This window comes from Sturnus vulgaris, chromosome 1 (genome assembly GCF_052056855.1).
Source record: "Sturnus vulgaris isolate bStuVul1 chromosome 1, bStuVul1.hap1, whole genome shotgun sequence".
Taxonomy (NCBI): domain Eukaryota; kingdom Metazoa; phylum Chordata; class Aves; order Passeriformes; family Sturnidae; genus Sturnus; species Sturnus vulgaris.
Window position 1 is genome coordinate 23,716,218 of NC_142243.1, and position 19,141 is coordinate 23,735,358.

The window sequence follows — 19,141 nt, forward strand, 5'->3', positions numbered from 1 at the left end:
AATTTTTCATGAGTCTTTCAGGAGTTAGAAAGCAGTACCAGACTACATATCTTTGTGACTGAGGCTTGGTAACAATTTAGCAGATTGGGGCTTAGTGAACGTGCACATTTTGTTTTTTGGTCAGAATGAATTTATTTTAAAATACAATATTAGTCTAGTGGGCCTAATTGAAAGTAGTGTGGTCTTCAGCTGCAGCATCCATTTAGTCCTTACTATGCATGTTGTGGTTGGCTCAGGACACAAAATTGGAGTATGTGGGAAAAACTACTTCATCAATCCTCATTTCCAAGGCCATTTGTAGGCACAGTTCTTACTTGACAAAATAAAGCAGACAATGCAAATCTCTTCTGTCAATGTCCTGAAAAATTGATTGGTCACACAGGAAAGAGACCCAAACCTTCTTCTTTCTCACTCTCAGCAGTTTGATGCTGCTGGGCACACTGTGTTGATGCTCCATCTTTCTTGTGAAGAGAAATGTGCACTGAGGATATGAACTAATTGCTCCAGCACACCAGGGCTCACGTACTTGAGGAAACAAATCTCGACCACATTCTGTGGCTCTTAATAATTGCAAAAAACTAGAAAGCATCAGTATATGACATAATGAACAATTAAACTTTCTAATTAAATTCCCTTTGTATAGTAGAGGACTATATGGTGATGCATTATTGTGCTTCCAAAAGCAAGGGAACTCATCAAAGAGGAAGACAATAAGGAGTTGCTTTTATTTCCAAATTAAGTTTTGGAACAACTGCCACTTCAGGTTTTGTTTGGCAAAGACAAGTTATTATGGATCTATATGTGGAAGTGCTATTTATTCTGTACAAAAAAATTACATGCATAAAAGAGATGGTTTCTATCAGAAGGTACCAAAACCCCTTGGTGACAAATCTAAAGGAGGTGGTGGGAGAAGTGTATATGCACACCAAGTAAGTAGAGTCTGTGACAAAAAAATGAAGGAGGCATACGAAAAGAATCTGAGGAAGTCTTCTGCAAAGCACTAACACTGTATAGAGGGCAGAGTGTGCTCCAGCTCTGAGATTGTGTTAGGGAATCATTGCTACACTAAGAAAAGAGATTTCAGGTAAAAGTCTCCCCTGCTCACCAGCTGACCACCAGGTGGTCAGGGGTGACCACCACAGGGGAACCACCAGCACCTACAGTGGGCCAAACAGTGCAAGCAGAGAGCCTGGAGCCCAGAGAAGAAAACAAGGAGCTCAAAGGGTTGTGCTGCTTTGCAACAGCTCACAGTGACCAACTGGGAGTGGAGGTCACAAATGAGAGAGTGACAGAAAACCATCTAAATCTTCAAAGAAGGGAGATCTAGAGGGTGTCTTATGGGGTGGGTAGAAGAGAGGGATGGGAGGTCACTCCTGCCTGTGTCACAAATCACCTTACTTATTATACTTTCCTCAGCCTCAGACAGTGGCTGACATGTTTCACAGTTCTTGGAATGAAGGAGTGATTTGAAGAACCAACAGAGCGGGAGCAGCCTTTTTGAAAGAGAGACACCCTTTACTTGTTGCAAACCATAAATAAATTACAAAAAATGAATGGCTTCTACCATCTACAGATGGGGAAATTTTTGGAAAAATGACTGAGGCAAAATATTTTTTATATTTGATCTTACAGCAGTATTCTGGATAAGTTTCATGAAGGAAACAAAGCTTGTTCGTGGTTCTACTTCTGTGACCATGGCTTCTTTCCTACTGACCGTGGCTTCTTTCCTACTGAAAGGGAAGTTAACTTAAGAGATGTTAAAGTAGAGCACAGTATGCCCACTGCAGTGGAGAAAGAAGGCACACAGAGATTGGAATTGTGAAAATGTAAGTTAAATTATCCATTGAGGTCGGAATATGAAGAGGCCTTTGGTGCAAAGGTATTTAAAGTGAATGCAGATGCAGATCTCACTGAAGGGTTTTTAAAATAAATCCTAGCCCTGGAGTGCTGCAGGAATGAGCACAGAACTGACACTGCACACATGCTCTTGTGGGTGAGAGATTTAAAAGGTCTGGGAACAACAGGGCAAGGATCAGTCCTTCAGGGCTGACCTACAAACCCGTGCTGTAGGGCAAAGCACCTCAAGTGCTCAGAAGTGCTGTTGATAATTTTAGTTATCAGAATATTTACAGTTCTGTCTCTTGACTGGGAGCAAAATAAGCTGGATCTGCTTCTTCTTTTGGCATTGGCTTTTAATAGGAAGAATTTATGTTCTTTGTCAAGACCCCTAGCCAGCTAGGCAGATCGGATGGGATTCAAACCAGAAGGAAGCTGGTCTCTCTCAGGCTCTTTGTTACAGACATCTCTGACCATGAGTGATTTCATAGCCAGTGCATTGCCACATGCAGCCTTGTAGGATAGGTAGAACAGCCAACCCAAATGGTCACAAATGCCAGAATAGTCCAGTGCAGAAGACTTCTCTCAAGCACGGAGATGATTCCTCAAGTCATTAACTAATTCTGGACAAATGTTTGGAACCACAATTACTCAACCATGTTGCATACATTAAAATAAATATAATGTTGATATGAAACAGTTGAAAATAGCATTTGAACTAATAAATTGATTTATACTATTATTTTTGATTTTGGCTGCTTTCCTAATAGCAGATCAACTATAAACAGTGAAAATCCATCGCTACTTCAGTCAGTTTGTCTCACAGAGCAATATTAAGGGCAGTTTTCAAACACATATGTTTCCATTATATGTTGTAGCCTGTAAAACACAGAAATGAAGGGTCACATGCATAACCTTCTTCATACTTGCAGTTCTGTCTCATGAAGAAACAATGCTTTCAAGTTCAAACTTTTATTAGATAATCTTATTAATCTTCTTTCAAAATTTATTAGTAAGGAAACTTTCCTTCACCTGTGCAGTGTAACAAGTATAACTTGGTACTCATTTTTCTCAACGTTACCACAAGTTTAAATATGGCAGGTGTCATGAGCAGTTCAGTTTTCTTGTACTTACAGTTAGAAGGATGATGAGTAAGAAGCAACTCTGGGTTGTTTTTTTCATTGTGGAGTCTTCTTGGAGAGACACGTTGTGGATGACCCTTCTGGGAATTAAACAAACAAAAAAAGCATTATTGGACTTTTCCTGTTATGATAAATTCCTTGTCTGTGTACGAGTATATTTTTAGACTTAGACTGGACTCTGTGTGTGTGGTTGTTTGAGCCCCCCTCGTGCCTTACAGCTCAAGTTTGATCTAGTTGGAGGTTGGTATGCTTTCAATTTAGTCTCCTCTGTGAATCTCTGCTGGTGAGTACAGATGATGTGGGGTACAGCTCCATGTTATGGGGTCACCAGCAGCAAATCACAGTTAAGCCCTGTGTCTTTGCCAGCTGAGGTTACCTTGGTTGTCCTTTTTCAGCTGCTTCTAACCTAATAGAGAGCTGCAGACCTATGAAGAATCTGGTATTTCAAAACTGAGTTGCAAAACCCAGAAAGATCCAGTATGCAAATAAGTGTAATAGCAGCTCAAAAGACATGTTTATGGGGCTAGGGAAAGCCAGAGTTTGAGTAATCTCTAGCTAGGAGAACAAGCACATGTGGCAGGAAAAGAGAAACACCGTGGGATTACATGCTCCATAATGCAGCTGGGTGGCTGGGCTGTGCATAGACACAGCAGTGTGAGCCTCAGGCCATGAGCATGACTGCTTCAGCACAAAGTACTGGGGCTACAGAGCATGGACACGACTCCACAGGTTTGAAGGGAACTGGATCAGCAACTTTTTGGTTTTCTGAGTTTTTCCGCATCAACACTTATCCAGCCTACCAGGCAAAAATATCCAGGGGCCACCAGGTATAATTTTATTGCTTCACAGTTGTGGGAGTTCAAGCAAGCAAAGCTTTTTGCATTAACACATAATTTTAAGTTTTATAGAAATGTAAGTTCTGAATTAAAGTGAGAAATGCAGTTTTTGTCAAAACACATTGTGCCTTCTGACATCTCACAGACCACTCGTGCTGTATGTGCTGAGCAGCACAGGACACGGGGCTGTGATCACCCTCAGTCACAGTAACATAGCGAGCACTCACACAACTTCATCCTTCAGACAGCTTAAAAACTGGAAGTTAGGTGTTTTCTGCCTCGACAAACAATCCTGTGAGCACCCTACACATTTGAAACCCATGAACTGAATGGGAAAAAGGCACAGGGACTTGGATGCTTAGTCTATTTGCCATGCAGTGAATAACACAATGACTTATGTAGTATTTGTCTCAGCAACAGCATTATAACAGCTTTTCTCATATTTAAATAATCCGGAAGGGCACCCATTTGCAGAGGGGAAATGAAATATTGTCCTCATCTAAAGCAGAAATACATAATGTCAAAATGTAATAAAGGTGTGACACTTCCACTCCAATGTAGCACGTGATCCAGTGGGATTGTTGCAGTCATGTGTCACTGAGATTACATAAAACATAAAGTGATAGCAAAGAGGGCTCAGAAGATTTGTCTCTAATAGGAAGTAGTCTTATTAGTGTCTGAATCTTCCCAGAACCATTCTGCTGTGACAGAGGTAATGCAACATGCAAATGATACAATAATCATATGTAGTTACACTGTAAGCCACAAACTTGCATTTGATTATTTGAAGTAGACAACTCAATTGAAACAAAAACTAGACATCTAGATCAGAGAAAAATGCCAGGAATTGTCTGCACATTTTCCAGGCTCTTGCCTGGAGTCTGTATTGGTTCAAGCTGACAATAAAGATTAATGAAGAACATATAAACAATGGCTGTTGGACTGTACAGCTGTACAGTGAGCAGATGTACAAGCACGAGTATGGTGTTCATGCAGTTACACACTGTTCTGCAAAGTGTTCTGCAGCGTAGGGATTTACTAGCAAGTAGGCAAAGAGAGCACTTTGCCTTACAAATTATCAACAGCTTTAAAATACTCAACAGTTTCTACCAATGGCAGAGAGGTTAACACAATACTATGACCTAGAAAGCATAAGTAAAATCAACATCAGCTGAATTTACCTGCTGTATGTCTGCTTTTCCTGCACTTTGTGCCAAGAGTGCCTGCAGCACCATGTGGGGTTACAGCTGGAGATGCAGGTAAATCTTAATCCTCATGAGATTTTGTGAACATTTGTTATTATGTACTGAAAGAGATATTGAAAATGTTTCTTGCTCCTGTTCTCTCCTAATTAATAAAAAAGTCATCTGTAAAATACTTAACACATTATTTTTCCCTGTGTTAACTAAAATGACTGCACCATATGATACTACATATGAGTAAATGAATAAGAATTATTTCCCATGCTGAATCTTAGCTAGTCTATTTATTTCTAGTAATTTTTCTTTTAGCCAGCTGTAACTACAGGAATGGCTGATAAAATGCCACATGCCAGATAAAATCAAGAACCATTTTTGTCTTTTTCACAGAAGCCTTTTTAGCGGCAAAAATTTCAAGAATTGTTGAACAACAGTAATTTAACTATCAAACTATAAAGTCCCTGAGCAAGAAGAGTTTTTTTTCTACTTTAACCATAAGACTGGCTCATAACACTACAGCACAGTTAGGCTGGCATTAGTACTGGGTCAAGGATGATGATGGAAACTAAAAGGTATATGCAAATACAGTGTTGGTCAATGGCAGGGCAGAAATGCCTTCTTCTGGCTTCTCAGAACTACCTGACTTGTGCTAACTCCACAGCAACACTATAGGGCCACAGTATGTAGAGGTCAGGAAATTAGTTTTAGTTTTCAGCTACACAATTTTAAAATCTATTTAAATGAGGTCTTTAATTATTATATTTTTTTTTTTACAATTATAGATGGAGAAGCAATAATATTTCAAGCTGTTTTAAGAATAGGTATTGCAGATGTTTTAAGATATGCATGAGTTTTTTTCCTGAGATAAGGATTATTTCCATAAACAACAGGAATTATAGATAATGGACCAATATTTCTTGGGATCACTGGAGCTTATATAAGAATGATTATTATGGCAATATAATACAGTTTAAAATTGCACCAAAATTTGTTTCATTGGCTGAAATTTCAAAGCAGGTTTTAGGTGCTGATTCCTGTTCCTAGGATATTTAGCCTTTTCCCCTAAGTCCAACAATGTCATTACTCAATGTTAAGTTAGTATAACATGCTTCATACATTTCAATTTTAAAATATACATATTTAGGGATTAATCATAAGCACATTGCTAAAGCCCAGTACTATTCCATGATCATATTAATTCTTCAGCCCCTGTTGCTTATAATAGTTACATATGACATCCCTGACTGATATTTAAACTAGAATATTGTTCTTTCTTTCTTTACAAATGTAGCATTTATGTAGCTCATTATATGCTAAGGTATTCCTCCTGCTTCAGCTATAATAGTAATACCAATGACACCTTGGGATTATACCTGAAACTTATCTGAGGATGAACACAGCATCCTACTCAGTAATGACATCTCATTTCTCTCTGTCCAGATGTCTACAGGTGCAGTACTGTGCTGATCTGATTCAATTCAATTACAATTACCATTACCATTACCATTACCATTGGGTTTTCCAGAAGGTGGGACAACCCTCCCTGCACAGCCATTTGCACAAGACCAACAAGGGAAGTAAAATTTAATTAGAAAGAATTCCGTGCCAAGTTCTGAAGAAACGAAAGAAAGAAAGAAAGAAAGAAAGAAAGAAAGAAAGAAAGAGAAAGAAAGAAAGAAAGAAAGAAAGAAAGAAAGAAAGAAAGAAAGAAAGAAAAAGAAAGAAAGAAAGAAAGAAAGAAAGAAAGAAAGAAAGAAAGAAAGAAAGAAAGAAAGAAAGAAAGAAAGAAAGAAAGAAAGAAAGAAAGAAAGAAAGAAAGAAAGAAAGAAAGAAAGAAAGAAAGAAAGAAATAGAGACTGGAAACAAACTTCTTTAATTATTCTGGTCTGATAAATCTGCAGTGCCATCTTCCTCAAGACTGCTGACATACTTTTGGATAAAGAAATTATTTCAAAAGTGGTTTTCAAAATAGGAATTTGAGGACCTGTGGCTAAGTAGAGAAATGTGATGCAAAATTGTCTTTCTCAGTGTGTTTATTATACTCAGAAACTTTGAAACTTCACTTACAACCTCTCTACTAGGCTTCAAGTTCCTTTGAGAGCTTCCTCTCCACCCCATGCAGCTTTCTCAGGGTGACTAGCTGGGTACACACCTCAAACCACAGGGCTTCTATGTTCACTTACCTAGACAAGGCTTGCAGACCCTCCTTGTGCCTTGCCACTCAGCACAGAAGGCAGCAAGCTGCTCTCCTGCATTAACACTGGACTGGGACATGCTGGGCAGACACCACTGAGCAAGGCACAGGCAAGCCAGCGGATCCTGCTGCTGAGCGTTTAAGGTGTTTGGATCCAGGGAGGAGGTTGCAGGTCTGCCAAACACACAGATAGTTTTGAGGAAAGTATTAAAATTATCCCCTCATTCCCAGTGGGACAATTTGCCCCCGGGTTCCTAATTTTATCTATTGCTTTGGGCCGTACATCACACTTCTTACAATCCCAGGTCTCATGCATACCAAAATTGTAGTTATAACCCCATTAAGCACAGGAAATGCCAGGAGTTTAATCCCTATGCCTGAGATGGGAGTAGAGCCAGTTCCTCCCATTCCTCAGCACATTCTCTAGCCATTACCCACAATAGTCTTGAAATGGTTTAAGCAGCACCAGGATCTCCTGGCATTTCCAATAGTAATGGTGATCACTGCTCAGTCATTTCTAATACGCCAGGAAACTGGTGACCATCAGTCCCAGGCAGAGGGACAGGTCTCCTTACAGCCCCTAGTCAAGTGTCCAGGGAGATGAGGCAAGGCAGATGTATTGACTGCCTCCTACTCCTGTACTCCCTGTGGCTTACCTTTGTACTGTACCTCAATGTTTTGTGTAACCTTCTTTTCAGGGAGTCCCCTGAGAAATAAAAATTCCAAATTCTCAGTTTCTGGTGTCAGGCACATAAAGATATTGCAATATTAAAATTGCAGGTATCTAGGACGCTTGCTGCTTTCTCATTCATTTTGCGAGTCTCGGAGACCCAAATGCTAAGTTGTGTGATCACTACTCAGTAGTTATTGTAACAGATCACAGTTTCCATTACCTTGCCTGGTGGAGATTGTGAACTGCATCTCGAGTGTGTGCTATGTTAACAAACTGAAACTATCAGCCATGACAAATAGGCAATTTGAAATTGGCAATTTCAGAATTACACAGAGCAAATGACCAAATAATTCTGCTTTATCGATTCATTTGGATTACATGGGAGCTGCAATGCTTGATACTTCATTTTTCTATTTAAAACCAGTCAACAAAAAGGGGTTATTTTACATTAGGTTTCTCTTTAACCAAACCCTTTCCAATAAATCAGACAATAATAGGAAGAAAATAACTACAAACTTGTCTGTGTCCGTTTTTAAAGTAATCATAAAGTTTTCTAAGCCCCTACATTGCATATCTGAGCAGCTGATGTGATCATACACACCAGGAAGGAAACTGAAGATGGTGGTTCTTAGACTGAGTAATATGACAGAGAAGTATACTTTGAAAGAGCCAGAAAAGGCCAAGAAATATGCTTTGAATAAGAATTATTTATCTAGGACTTTAAAATATACAAACCAAATTATCCAGAAGATTTTCAGGAAAGGCTGAACATTTTATGAAATAAAAGATAGTAAAGCATCAAAGGAGTTAGAGGAATTGATTCCTTCTACCTGCCAGGGCATAACTTAGGAGTGGAGTGCTGAGGTATCTGGCTGAGCACTGACACAAATCCCATTTGTATTACATGTAGGTATGGGTGGGTGTAATACTTCTGCATCCTCTAATGACTGTAAATTGAGGGTGATGCCTACTGCTTATTAGTAGCCAAAAAGCCCCTACTTCTTCAGAGCTTAGCAAGCCATTGCTAATGATCCCCTTGGCTGTTGAACAAGGGGTTTTATGAGGTTGCAAGTAAAAGCAAAGAAAATTTCAGGAAGAGACAAGCAAAGTATTTCAGCAGATTTGTTGGCAGACAAAGGTTGGAATACTTACACAAACCAGACTGTGTAATTAGTTTCAAAGAACTTAGTTTTAGTCTTTTGAAAATGTCTTCTACGAAGTATTTTAGCCCAAAATATTAACAGCATTATGTGAAGAATTGCATACCAAGCAATTCTGGAGCATCTACAGGACCTTCTGCACCTTGTTGCATTTCTCTGAATTTGGCCATATCATTCTATTTTACACAGAAATAGTGCCTGAGGGACAAGGTTTTATGCCTCTGCACCACAGGCTCTAGCCATACAAACAGTGATTAAAGGAAGGAGTTTAGAGATAGAGGAGATGGTGAGTAATAACAGCACATCTGCCCCTGCATAGATCAATTTAAGCTTTTGTGGAACTGAAATTAAAAGAAAAGCAACTTCTATGCTTTTCCAGTAAAAGAAGAAACAACACATGCAATTACATTTTTACTTCAGCCACAATGCAATACAGAGAGTGGATCACACTGTGACTGGAAAATGAGTTCATTGCCTTCTATCACTATTCAAAGGATACTCTCTTGAAATAATCTCACAGTTACAGAACAATGATTGCTCACATAAGAATTAAGTCAGGCTCTCAGCACCCATCAAAGTATCATAGAGTGGTTTGGTCTGGAAGGGACCTTTAAATATCATCTAGTTCAAAACTCCTCTGCCATGGGCAGGGACACCTTCCACTAGCCCAGGTTGCTCAAGGCCCCATCCAGCCTAGTCTTGAACAGTTTGTGGGCATGGGGCATCCAAATCTTTTGGCCAACTTGTTACAGGTTTCATCTCCTTCACATTAAAAAATTCTTCCTAATATACAGTCAAAATCTACCTTCTTTCAGTTTAAAACCATTGATTTTTTCCTGTGGCTACAGACCCTGGTAAAAAACTTTATTTCTGTCTTTCTTGTTGGACTCTGTTAGCTACTGAAAGGCTACAATTAGATCTCCCTAGAGACTTCTCTCCTCCAGGCTGAAGACCTCCAGCTCTTCCAGTTTGTCTTCATCAGACAGCTCCACCTCTCTGATCATCTTCATAGCCTCCTCTGGACTCATTCCAACAGCTCCACACCCTTCTTACACTGGGGGCCCCCAGAGCTGGATGCAGAACTCCAGGTGGAGTCTCACCAGAGTGAGCAGAGGGGCAGAATCCCCTCCCTCAATCTACTTGCCACATTGCTTTGGACACAGCCCAGGATACAATTGTCATGTCACAATGTTCATACTGGATGGTGAAGGCTTTAATTTTTTTTTAGTTTTTACAATCAATTTTGAAATACCGAAGTTAAATGCAAACCTTACAGTTCTGAAGCAACACTTGGGATTTTACTAGCTCTGCTTTCAACAATATTTTTAAAAACTTGCTTAGTGCCAGGAAACCTTACCGTATTAAAGTCAAATATTTTCAATCTCTGGAACAAAGAAGCAGAAAAAACCCAGAAAACTGTGTAGCAAAGCAGAGGAATAAAATCTATAGCAGAGCATTCCTGCTATTCTGAGTGCTGGAATAATGGGCAGATGAAAGCAGCCACACTGCAGGAATGCCTAGCTCATTACTGAACATTCCTCAAAGCAGAACACTTCCTTGCCATTTTGCTACATCATTGTGAATCTCTGGTTTAGCATGTCACACAGTAGCACAGTATAATTTTAGCCTTTTAGGCCCAGCTGTGAAACATCTTTTCAAAAGTGCTTGCAATTTTTGGAGGACTTTGCAGCCATGCTTGTACAATAAGAAAAAATGCAATTATCTAATTTTGGAGACAGTACAGCTTGGACACAGCCAAAAGCTTGGGATGAATACTACACTGCTGTAAAACAAAGGTTTCAAAAGAATTGCATATATTTATGTCAGGCTAAACTCTTTTGCATAGCCTGCAAAATTAAAGCAGACATATAGAATTATTTTCTCTGTATATAATATTTTAATAGGGAATACACCTTCCACAGTCCTTATCACCTGCAAAATTACCTTTGTGGGTAAGATTATAAATATTAGTGTAATTTAAAAGGGGAATTGTGAGGGTAGAGCTAAATATACATTGCTAAAGAAACTGAAACATACTACACGGTTTCAGTCAACACTCTTGAGTTAAGGAAAAAGCCATATCCATGCCTTATAACTCAAACTGGAACAGCATCCCAACTGTACTGTAAATACAGCCTAGACCTTACATACCAAACATGCCTGTCAATGAATTTAAAAGTACTCTAACAAATACTTGATTTCAGTGAAGCAAGAATATAATGACAAGGCAGACTTTTATGGACTTTGGAAGCACACATAAAGAGTTAGGGAGAAGCAATAAAAACTGCAGGATAAGAAGTGAATGTAAGGTAATTTTCCCCATGACTAAATTCTTTCTGTATCACATTGGAAGAATCTTCAAATAATTGGATAAATATAACTTCATATATCACATTCTTCTCTCTCGGATCAATACTTGTTTTGGTCAATACTTTCTTGATTTCATATATTAAGTTTTTTGTTAAAAATTTTTCTTTTGGTTGTAGCAAAAGTTGGTGCATATTACAAAGAAAAATAGTTATTCATTATTTATTTTCAGCCAGTTCCCTCTCAGTTTTCCATTTAATTCTTCCCCAGGAAAATTCCCACTGGTCTTTTTTTTTTATCCTAAGCATACATTCCTATAAATTATTTGAAGCAAGTGAATATTTTATGGGGTGGGCAAAAAAACAAGAAAAATATTATAAGTTCTCATTATGTCAATGTTTTTATATAAGTCATATAAAGTGTGAAAAATCCTGTGAATAGATTGTTTTAAATCAAATGCACATGACATACATTTAAAGCATTTTGTTCCCACTTGGCAGAATAGCCCATGCTACAGCTGGATGTAGGTTTCAATTCTACCTCAAGAAATATGAGCCTGTGTGGAAATAATGCATTTTTCTTGAGTCTGGTTCTAATTTTATAGCAGTTTTGCTAATGAATAAAAATCTTGATTTTGATTTGTGGTCAGGGCATACCACTGTTGATCTCTAAGGGTTGTATCTAAGATATTATGAGAGTATTTTAAATTCTGTAATAGAAGGAGACAAGTTTTAGGACATTCAAACCTTCTTGTGACAGTCTCTGGAGAAGGCTTTGTGTGTCTGAGGTCTCAATGAACTTTTAAAGATACATCAGTTCGTTTACCTGAAGAATTTTTTCCTCTGCTGATAGATCTTTACCAGTACTCTTAAATCATTATATCTACTGCAACACTGGTACTTCTGTATCATACCTACCCTACAATGAGTAGAAAATTGACCTAAAGATGTCACTGCATTTTAAACTATTTTTACATCTAATCTAAAGATGAATAAAGATACAATAATGTAGTGGTTGACGGGGATATAAGGAAAAATTGGTAAATCAATAAAAATAAGAATATCTGCATCAGTTATTACAGATTATTTGCATATCATGGCTGTAGTGCTTGGATATTGTGTTGTCACTGTCAGGAATTATGGCACCATTACTATAAAAGGTTAAATTGAATGTAACTGTCTAAATTTCCAGTTTCACTTAGGACAAAATCTACACATTTCTCCCTCGGGCATTATACATTCATTTCAGAAGTTCAACAGGGCCATTTACATATAGTAAAGCACTATGAACTGACATTTTCCCAAGAGGTAGCTATTAGCAACTAAAAATTCTGTGGAAGGCTTCCAGACTAACACACATGAAGAGATGTATTTTCAATGATAACTAGGCAGGTGAAGTTCACAGTGCTTAGGTTAAAATAAAGGGTAAAATGGGTCTTTGCCAAGACCTGCAGAGAGAAAGTTGCAGTTTTCTTCCTGGTTACTCTTTTTATCTGTAAATTAGAGGGGATTAGCAAGGAATACAGATGAGGGAATGGGAATCATCTGAATAGTGAGACAATCATTACTGGTGTAACTCACTTATATGCTCCAATAAAATTTTATAAAATTTATGTGTATATATATATATATATATATAATTTATGTGTATATATATATAAATGTATTTGCAGGAAAACAAGACCAGCAGACAGCTAAAATAGATGGTGGCTGAAACATGTGAATGTGCCTTGTAAGCTGAAAGGTCGGTGATTACTCACTACCAATATTAATGATGACCTTTCAGGGACATCAGCAACCAGCCATGCTAACAGAAGCTCTGGTGACCTCTTCCTCTGCCTATAACTATTAATAATTAGAAGAATTTTCATAACCACTAGTGGGGTTGTCTCAGCAATACCTTCCACAGATCCTAAATACACGTGGTTACAAATGACCTGCCATTTATCACAGAGGTTTCATTGGAACCCTAGTACTCAGGTCCATGGAAAAATCTCCATTTTCTGGAATATCAGTAGTGGATGTAATATTTTAAAAAACAGCCCAGAAAACCAAGAAAAATGGTGAAGCATGAGAAAGCCAGTACAAAGGAGAAACAAGCTCTTTCATCCCAACCTTGCCAGGCAGGAAGAGCAGAGCAGAGTCTTTGGATCTGTAAGTCTTTGCATCTTTCTGCAAGATGAACTATTGTGAGTTCTGGAGAAGTTAGTAAAGCTCTGCTTGTATTAAGCTGCATTTATTGCAGGTCTCTTCCCATCCTGCATTCTGAGGACAACAATGAGAGTTTAGGCTGACTCCCACAGATTACAGGCTGTCATTTTGCTTTTGCTGTCCATTATGCAGGGGGTAAGGTCAGAGCCAGATCCTCAAAGTGTTAAGGTTCTCACTGCCTTCAGCAGAACTGCACTTCTGTGAGCCCTGGCTTTTTCTTCTTTCATTATATATGTTGAATGGAGCTCTGAGACAGCACTGGGAAGCTAACCTACTCCTTGAAAAGGAAAAAGGCGTAACATGGGAATGATTTCTTGTCACTTATGTTGGCTCCTCAGAGCCCATTAAATGGTATATTGTTTGTTTTTAATTGGCCTCTTGGTAACGTCACTGTCCCATTTGATATTACTGTTATTATTTTAAAATTCATTTATCTGAATTTGTTCTCTTTTCCTGTGTTATTTTTTATATAGCATTCTAGTCAGACAAATAATGTGTAGCCTTTGTGCTGGACAGGGCACCAGTGAGGAGCAAGACCAGGTGAAAGCATCTTCTTAGCCTGGGCCAGTGAGACAGGCTGGGGGTAAAGCATCCTGTGGTCTGGCTTCCACCTGCTCCACTGCTAGGACTGGAAGCCTCTGGGGCCACTGCAATTCCCAAGCAAGTCAGTTAAAATCCAATTACAATCACTTATAATGTATTCCTTAAGGATGCCAAAACTAACTCCAAATGCTTTCTTATGCCAAGGTTTGCTTTTGTAAAGTCTTGATATGCACTGGCTGAAGCCTGTCTTTTGCAGGGTTTTATTTTGCTGAGGCAGATGAAATTAATTTCTGGCTCCAATACTCAAAGAATCCAGAAGCAACCCCAGAATGACATCTGAAGTCACTAAGGACACGTCTCCAAGTTTCGAGTCTTCTGAAAACATAGAGTAAATTTTCCTTTCTGAGCACATTCCAGACCTTTGCAGGTGCCAGGGAGCTGTTCTTGGTTTAGCATATAGAGCTGGAACTTGGATGCTTATGTAACAGCTAGGCTTAGGGTTTCCCCAAATCTTCCTAACAAATCCAGCTACAGAGACAAAGGATAATCTGGATCATAAATGATAAGTTTAAACAAGAAAATAAATGCCTCCAATGTAGCAGCCTATATGTAAGACTTTTCAAAATAAACCCCTGGAAGTAGTCTGTAATTCTCAGCAAGATTTTTCCTGTTACACCATAGGTTGCCAACTTTAGTATTTATTTCACTGGCAATAAATTAAAAGACCTGAAACTTTAGACTCTCTGTGATGTTGAAAACTTCAAATATCCATCCATGATCTAAAGCTTCATGTGGAAAAATAATGAACAATCTCTTCCATAAATGACATTGCCAGACAAAGTGCTTTCTTATGGAAAGTACTTTGTATAGCAGATAGAGGGTAAAAGGGAAGCATATTTGGATGAGTACTGAGATTCAGAAAAGATTTCTGATAGCTCTAGAAAGAAATCAGAACAGTCTTTTCAACAGCAGCTTCGGCTGACCTTGTCATCCTGACTGTCTCATTAAATCCAGATGTGTCTGTGTCCATGAGTGTGTGTGTGTAAGCTTCTGCAGAGATGTATGAAACCTCAAGATGTAGGGAATTTAACACAGCCTGGCTATTATGAGATCTATGGAAATCATGTCTTGAGGCCTTTTGCCCCTCTAGTGTTTATTTGACCTTCTGGATCTGGAAAGATCTCAGGCTTTTATTTGCTTATTAGTAACTTGGAGCTTTTGCCTAAACCTTGCCAAGTATTCATCCTGATGAAGCACTTGACCTTTCTATGAAGTATGTTTTTCAGACACCATCAAATTAAAACACACCTAAAGAACTTTTTTTTTCTTAAACAATAAAAATATTTTTACTTATGTCTGCATTTTGAATCTTCTGCACTGTACTTAGTGCTTCACCAAGGAAGTGAGAGGGCCAAATCTGGTTTCTTGGAGTAAAATCTGGTTTTACATATCACATAGCTCACACATTGCACAAACACAAACAAAAATGCAATGCAAAAGCCATGTATTTTATTTGTGGACTTCAAACAGCATCTGTATATTTTTTCTTTATTAAGATAAAAATTCATATTTTAATTATTGGGAGGGGGTTAATTCATTTTTTATTAATATGTGCAAGAAAATATCACTTTTGTAGCCTCATTCAGTGATCTCATTTGAGCAGGTGTTTCACATATCTACAAGGAAAAGAAAAAGGAATTCTTTAATTGAGGAAGACATCACTGTGAAACTAAGAGTACAGTTTAATAGTACAGTTTACAGCAAAGACACAAATAGCAGAACGTGCTTTACTGTGCCTATATGTCCTAAAACTTCTTCTTCCAGACCTTATAGTCATAGTTCCCTTCCCTACATTTAGCATTTTCCCACTATCCTTTACCTACTTTTCCCCTTACATATTTTTTCCAGAAGATACTATTTCCATCTTCTTTAAATATAGTCATAATGCTATAATGATAGCACAGAGTTCCACAGCATAGAATGGAAAATCTGGTGCAATATTAATTTCATTTACTTTCAGTGAATACTGGGCTAACTGCTTCCCAGATTGTTTCAGTAAAACATTCATATGGAATTTATCTCAAAGCTTTACATCCTATCTAGCAGGCTGTATTATGTCTGCAAAATCCCCAGCCCTTTGTTACAGAATTAGGATAGGCTTCTGGAGCTCTGGTTACATATTTCTGCTCCAGGGATCACACCATGACAAACTCATTCAACTTTCCCTCTTAATGAAAAGAGTTGGTAATCCAGGTTCAGTTGCAATCAATCATGAATCCCACAATCCCTTTGAAAACACTTCAAAAGAAACGGCAAAAATACCAACAGCAAAAAACTCAAGCAAACAAATATCCCCAAACCAAAACCAAAACAAACAAACCACTAAAAACATACAAGCAAAATAACAACTCCACAAAGGCTACTTTGGAAAGTGAGTTCTGAAAGAACCACTATAGAGGGATTAAATGCATTTACATTGTACATTGTACAGTTCAAACAGCTGCTAAGCAAAGAATGACTCAGCCAGTACATCCATCTGGGTCAGCCTTGTTTAGGCACAGCTTCAGAAATGCTCCCCCCAGCAAGCTGCATCTAGAGACCCACTGCATCCCATCACCAACATGCATTTACACATTGCCACACAGGCACAGGAGCTGTTGGACAGGGGGTTGGGTACATACTGCTGAATACCTTTACGTATCTTTTAATTTACTACAAGTGGTATAAAATAACAAGCTTTTACTTTTTGTGGTTCTTGGGCAGTATCAAATGCATGCAACTCCACTTTTACTCTATTGTCATCAAGATATGGGGAGTGGTCAATGACAATGTGAAATGTATGGATTTTTGAAGGGTTTTAATTATGACAATCATTTCTTCATCAATTTCCTGTAATCATACTGATAGTAATGGGAGAGGATGCAAAAAATCATTCTGCTCCTAACAGCAGTTGCTCCTTGAATTTCTACATTAACTCTTGCCCAGCCATTCATGTCTGTTGAATAATTCTACTAGATTGGCTTGCTTACTCAATATTTGAATTAGAATAATGGGACAAAATCAAATAATGAAACTAATTTCCTGACTTGCATAATATGTTTTTATACCATTTCCTTGTGTAATCTGATATATGTCCAGTAAAACCAGCTTTTGGTACAACACTCCAATGGCACTTAAGCTAATGGGCAGATCCTGAATCCTGCTCTTGGTATCACTTTTCTCAGTGGCATATAGATTTTGGCTCAAAAGTTTTGATATCTGTAATTAGATCATTAACTTTGATCATTAGCAGCACAAACCTGGCTTTAATTTCATGAGTTCTGCCAGGAAAAGTAGAACATATGTGGAAAAAATAATCTGTGCATGAACCAAACTATGAACATTACCTTTGACGTGAAAGGCAGCATAAAAGACAAAGCACGTATTCCATTCTGGCTGACAAACTGCAGAAGTCAGGAGAGGACTTCAAACATAAAGTAGAATCCTTGCCAAGAGCTGCTTTTACTTAATCAGAAAAGATTGGGCTAAAGCCAACACACTGACTTCCACAGGGAAATTCAGATGCATAAGTCATGCAAGATGATAGTAAGAAGACAGATGCTTGGAGCTCTTGAAACTAGGTCCCAGCTACTACCAGGACTTCTGCTAACAGATACTGAACCCACTCCTTAGTCTGGTAACAGATACTGAACCAACTCCTCAATCTGATGATTCAGCCAAAAGGATGCAACACAGACTTGTATCCTGGCACTGCCAATATTCCTGTGTTCAAGGGGAATATGCAGCATTTACCAGGTTTGCAGTGTCCATATTTCAAGAGGTTCTATATCCTATGTTAGCTTTCTGAAGTGAGTGACCCCCCCTAGTCCACATTATGAATGCTATCCCTTTTGATTTATGTATCCACAAAGCTTCTGGAGGCAAAGCACAGATCAGCAGCAGAAGGCCATCTACACCCTGAGTTTGGCAGAAGGTGCTGTGGCTTCTGATGACATCTGGTGTCCCTTACCTGACGTGTATGTGGTGGGCTGCTCTCTCCTATAACTGGATGGGACACCATCTTTCTTACATTCTTTGCCCACAAAGGGATCAACAGTGGCTTGACAGTGGTCAGTTGTCTATGTACCTGGGTGGAAGAACTTCAATACTATTCTGCAGGACATTCAATTAAAGACACTCTGAAATATGCACATGAAATAGATCCTCTGTGTTCTGTCTTGGTACGGAAAGGTGCTGCAATCAGGGGTCCCACTTGGTCAAATGAGCTCCTGGGGAAAGACCCAAGTGCACTAGGACAGTGCCAAAACTCTGAACTCTGACCCTAGGCAATCGTATTTCAGTCCCTCACTTGCAAGGAAAGTATTAGTCGTGTACCATAAAAAAATTAGCCGTTTGAGTTCATTAAAAAAATTAACTTATTTTATATCGTATTTTTAATTTTATATAATTTACATTCTCATTTAAGCTACATGTACCATATATATCAAGCAAATCTGGACTAATATCTCCTACCTGAAAGACAAGAAAATGTTTGCTTCTATGTGATCAAATGCTGCTGATTAAAACATGAAGCAAAGCTTAGATGAAAATAAAGATTCTACTTGGAATATTAGGTCTTTTTTACATCTCTTCTGGAAAAAAGCAGCAAGAAAAAAGTCTTTTCTTTACACTAAGAGTACTGGCTTAAAGTTATTTAAAGGGTCTATTTCTTGTTTCTCCCAGGTGCACCTTATTTTAATTTCTTTCTATAACTATTGATTGGAAAACTGTCAAATTGCTCTGCTCTGGTGAGATAGTTACGGAGTTACCAGCAGATATAAAAAAGAGCCAAAACCTCTCATTGCCTATTAAGGGACCTTGGAATTATTTTATAAAACTTCTGATCGGATTAGTTGAAAATCAATGACCTATATTTAGTGCTGTAATTTATCTCTTATTACCCTGCATTTGCATTTCACCTTTATTTTCAAAGGAAAGACAATAAAGCGATGGCATTGTTTTGGAGCTGGTCTTGGTGCTGGACACTCAGCAATGCATAGAT

At 38.3% G+C, this 19,141-nt stretch overlaps 1 protein-coding gene across 5 annotated transcripts in view; it reads right to left on the minus strand.

The window, feature by feature from the left end:
- Positions 1 to 19,141, minus strand: part of CALCR (calcitonin receptor) — a 155,383-nt gene that overhangs the window by 65,249 nt on the left and 70,993 nt on the right. For 4 of the 5 annotated variants that reach the window (XM_088161678.1, XM_088161684.1, XM_088161698.1 and 1 more), the window contains exon 2: positions 2,971 to 3,058. In XM_088161678.1, coding sequence (XP_088017804.1) covers positions 2,971 to 3,058 — 88 coding nt within the window. The remainder of the gene's footprint in view (positions 1 to 2,970; positions 3,059 to 19,141) is intronic. The other variant, XM_014875595.2, reaches the window with a different exon arrangement.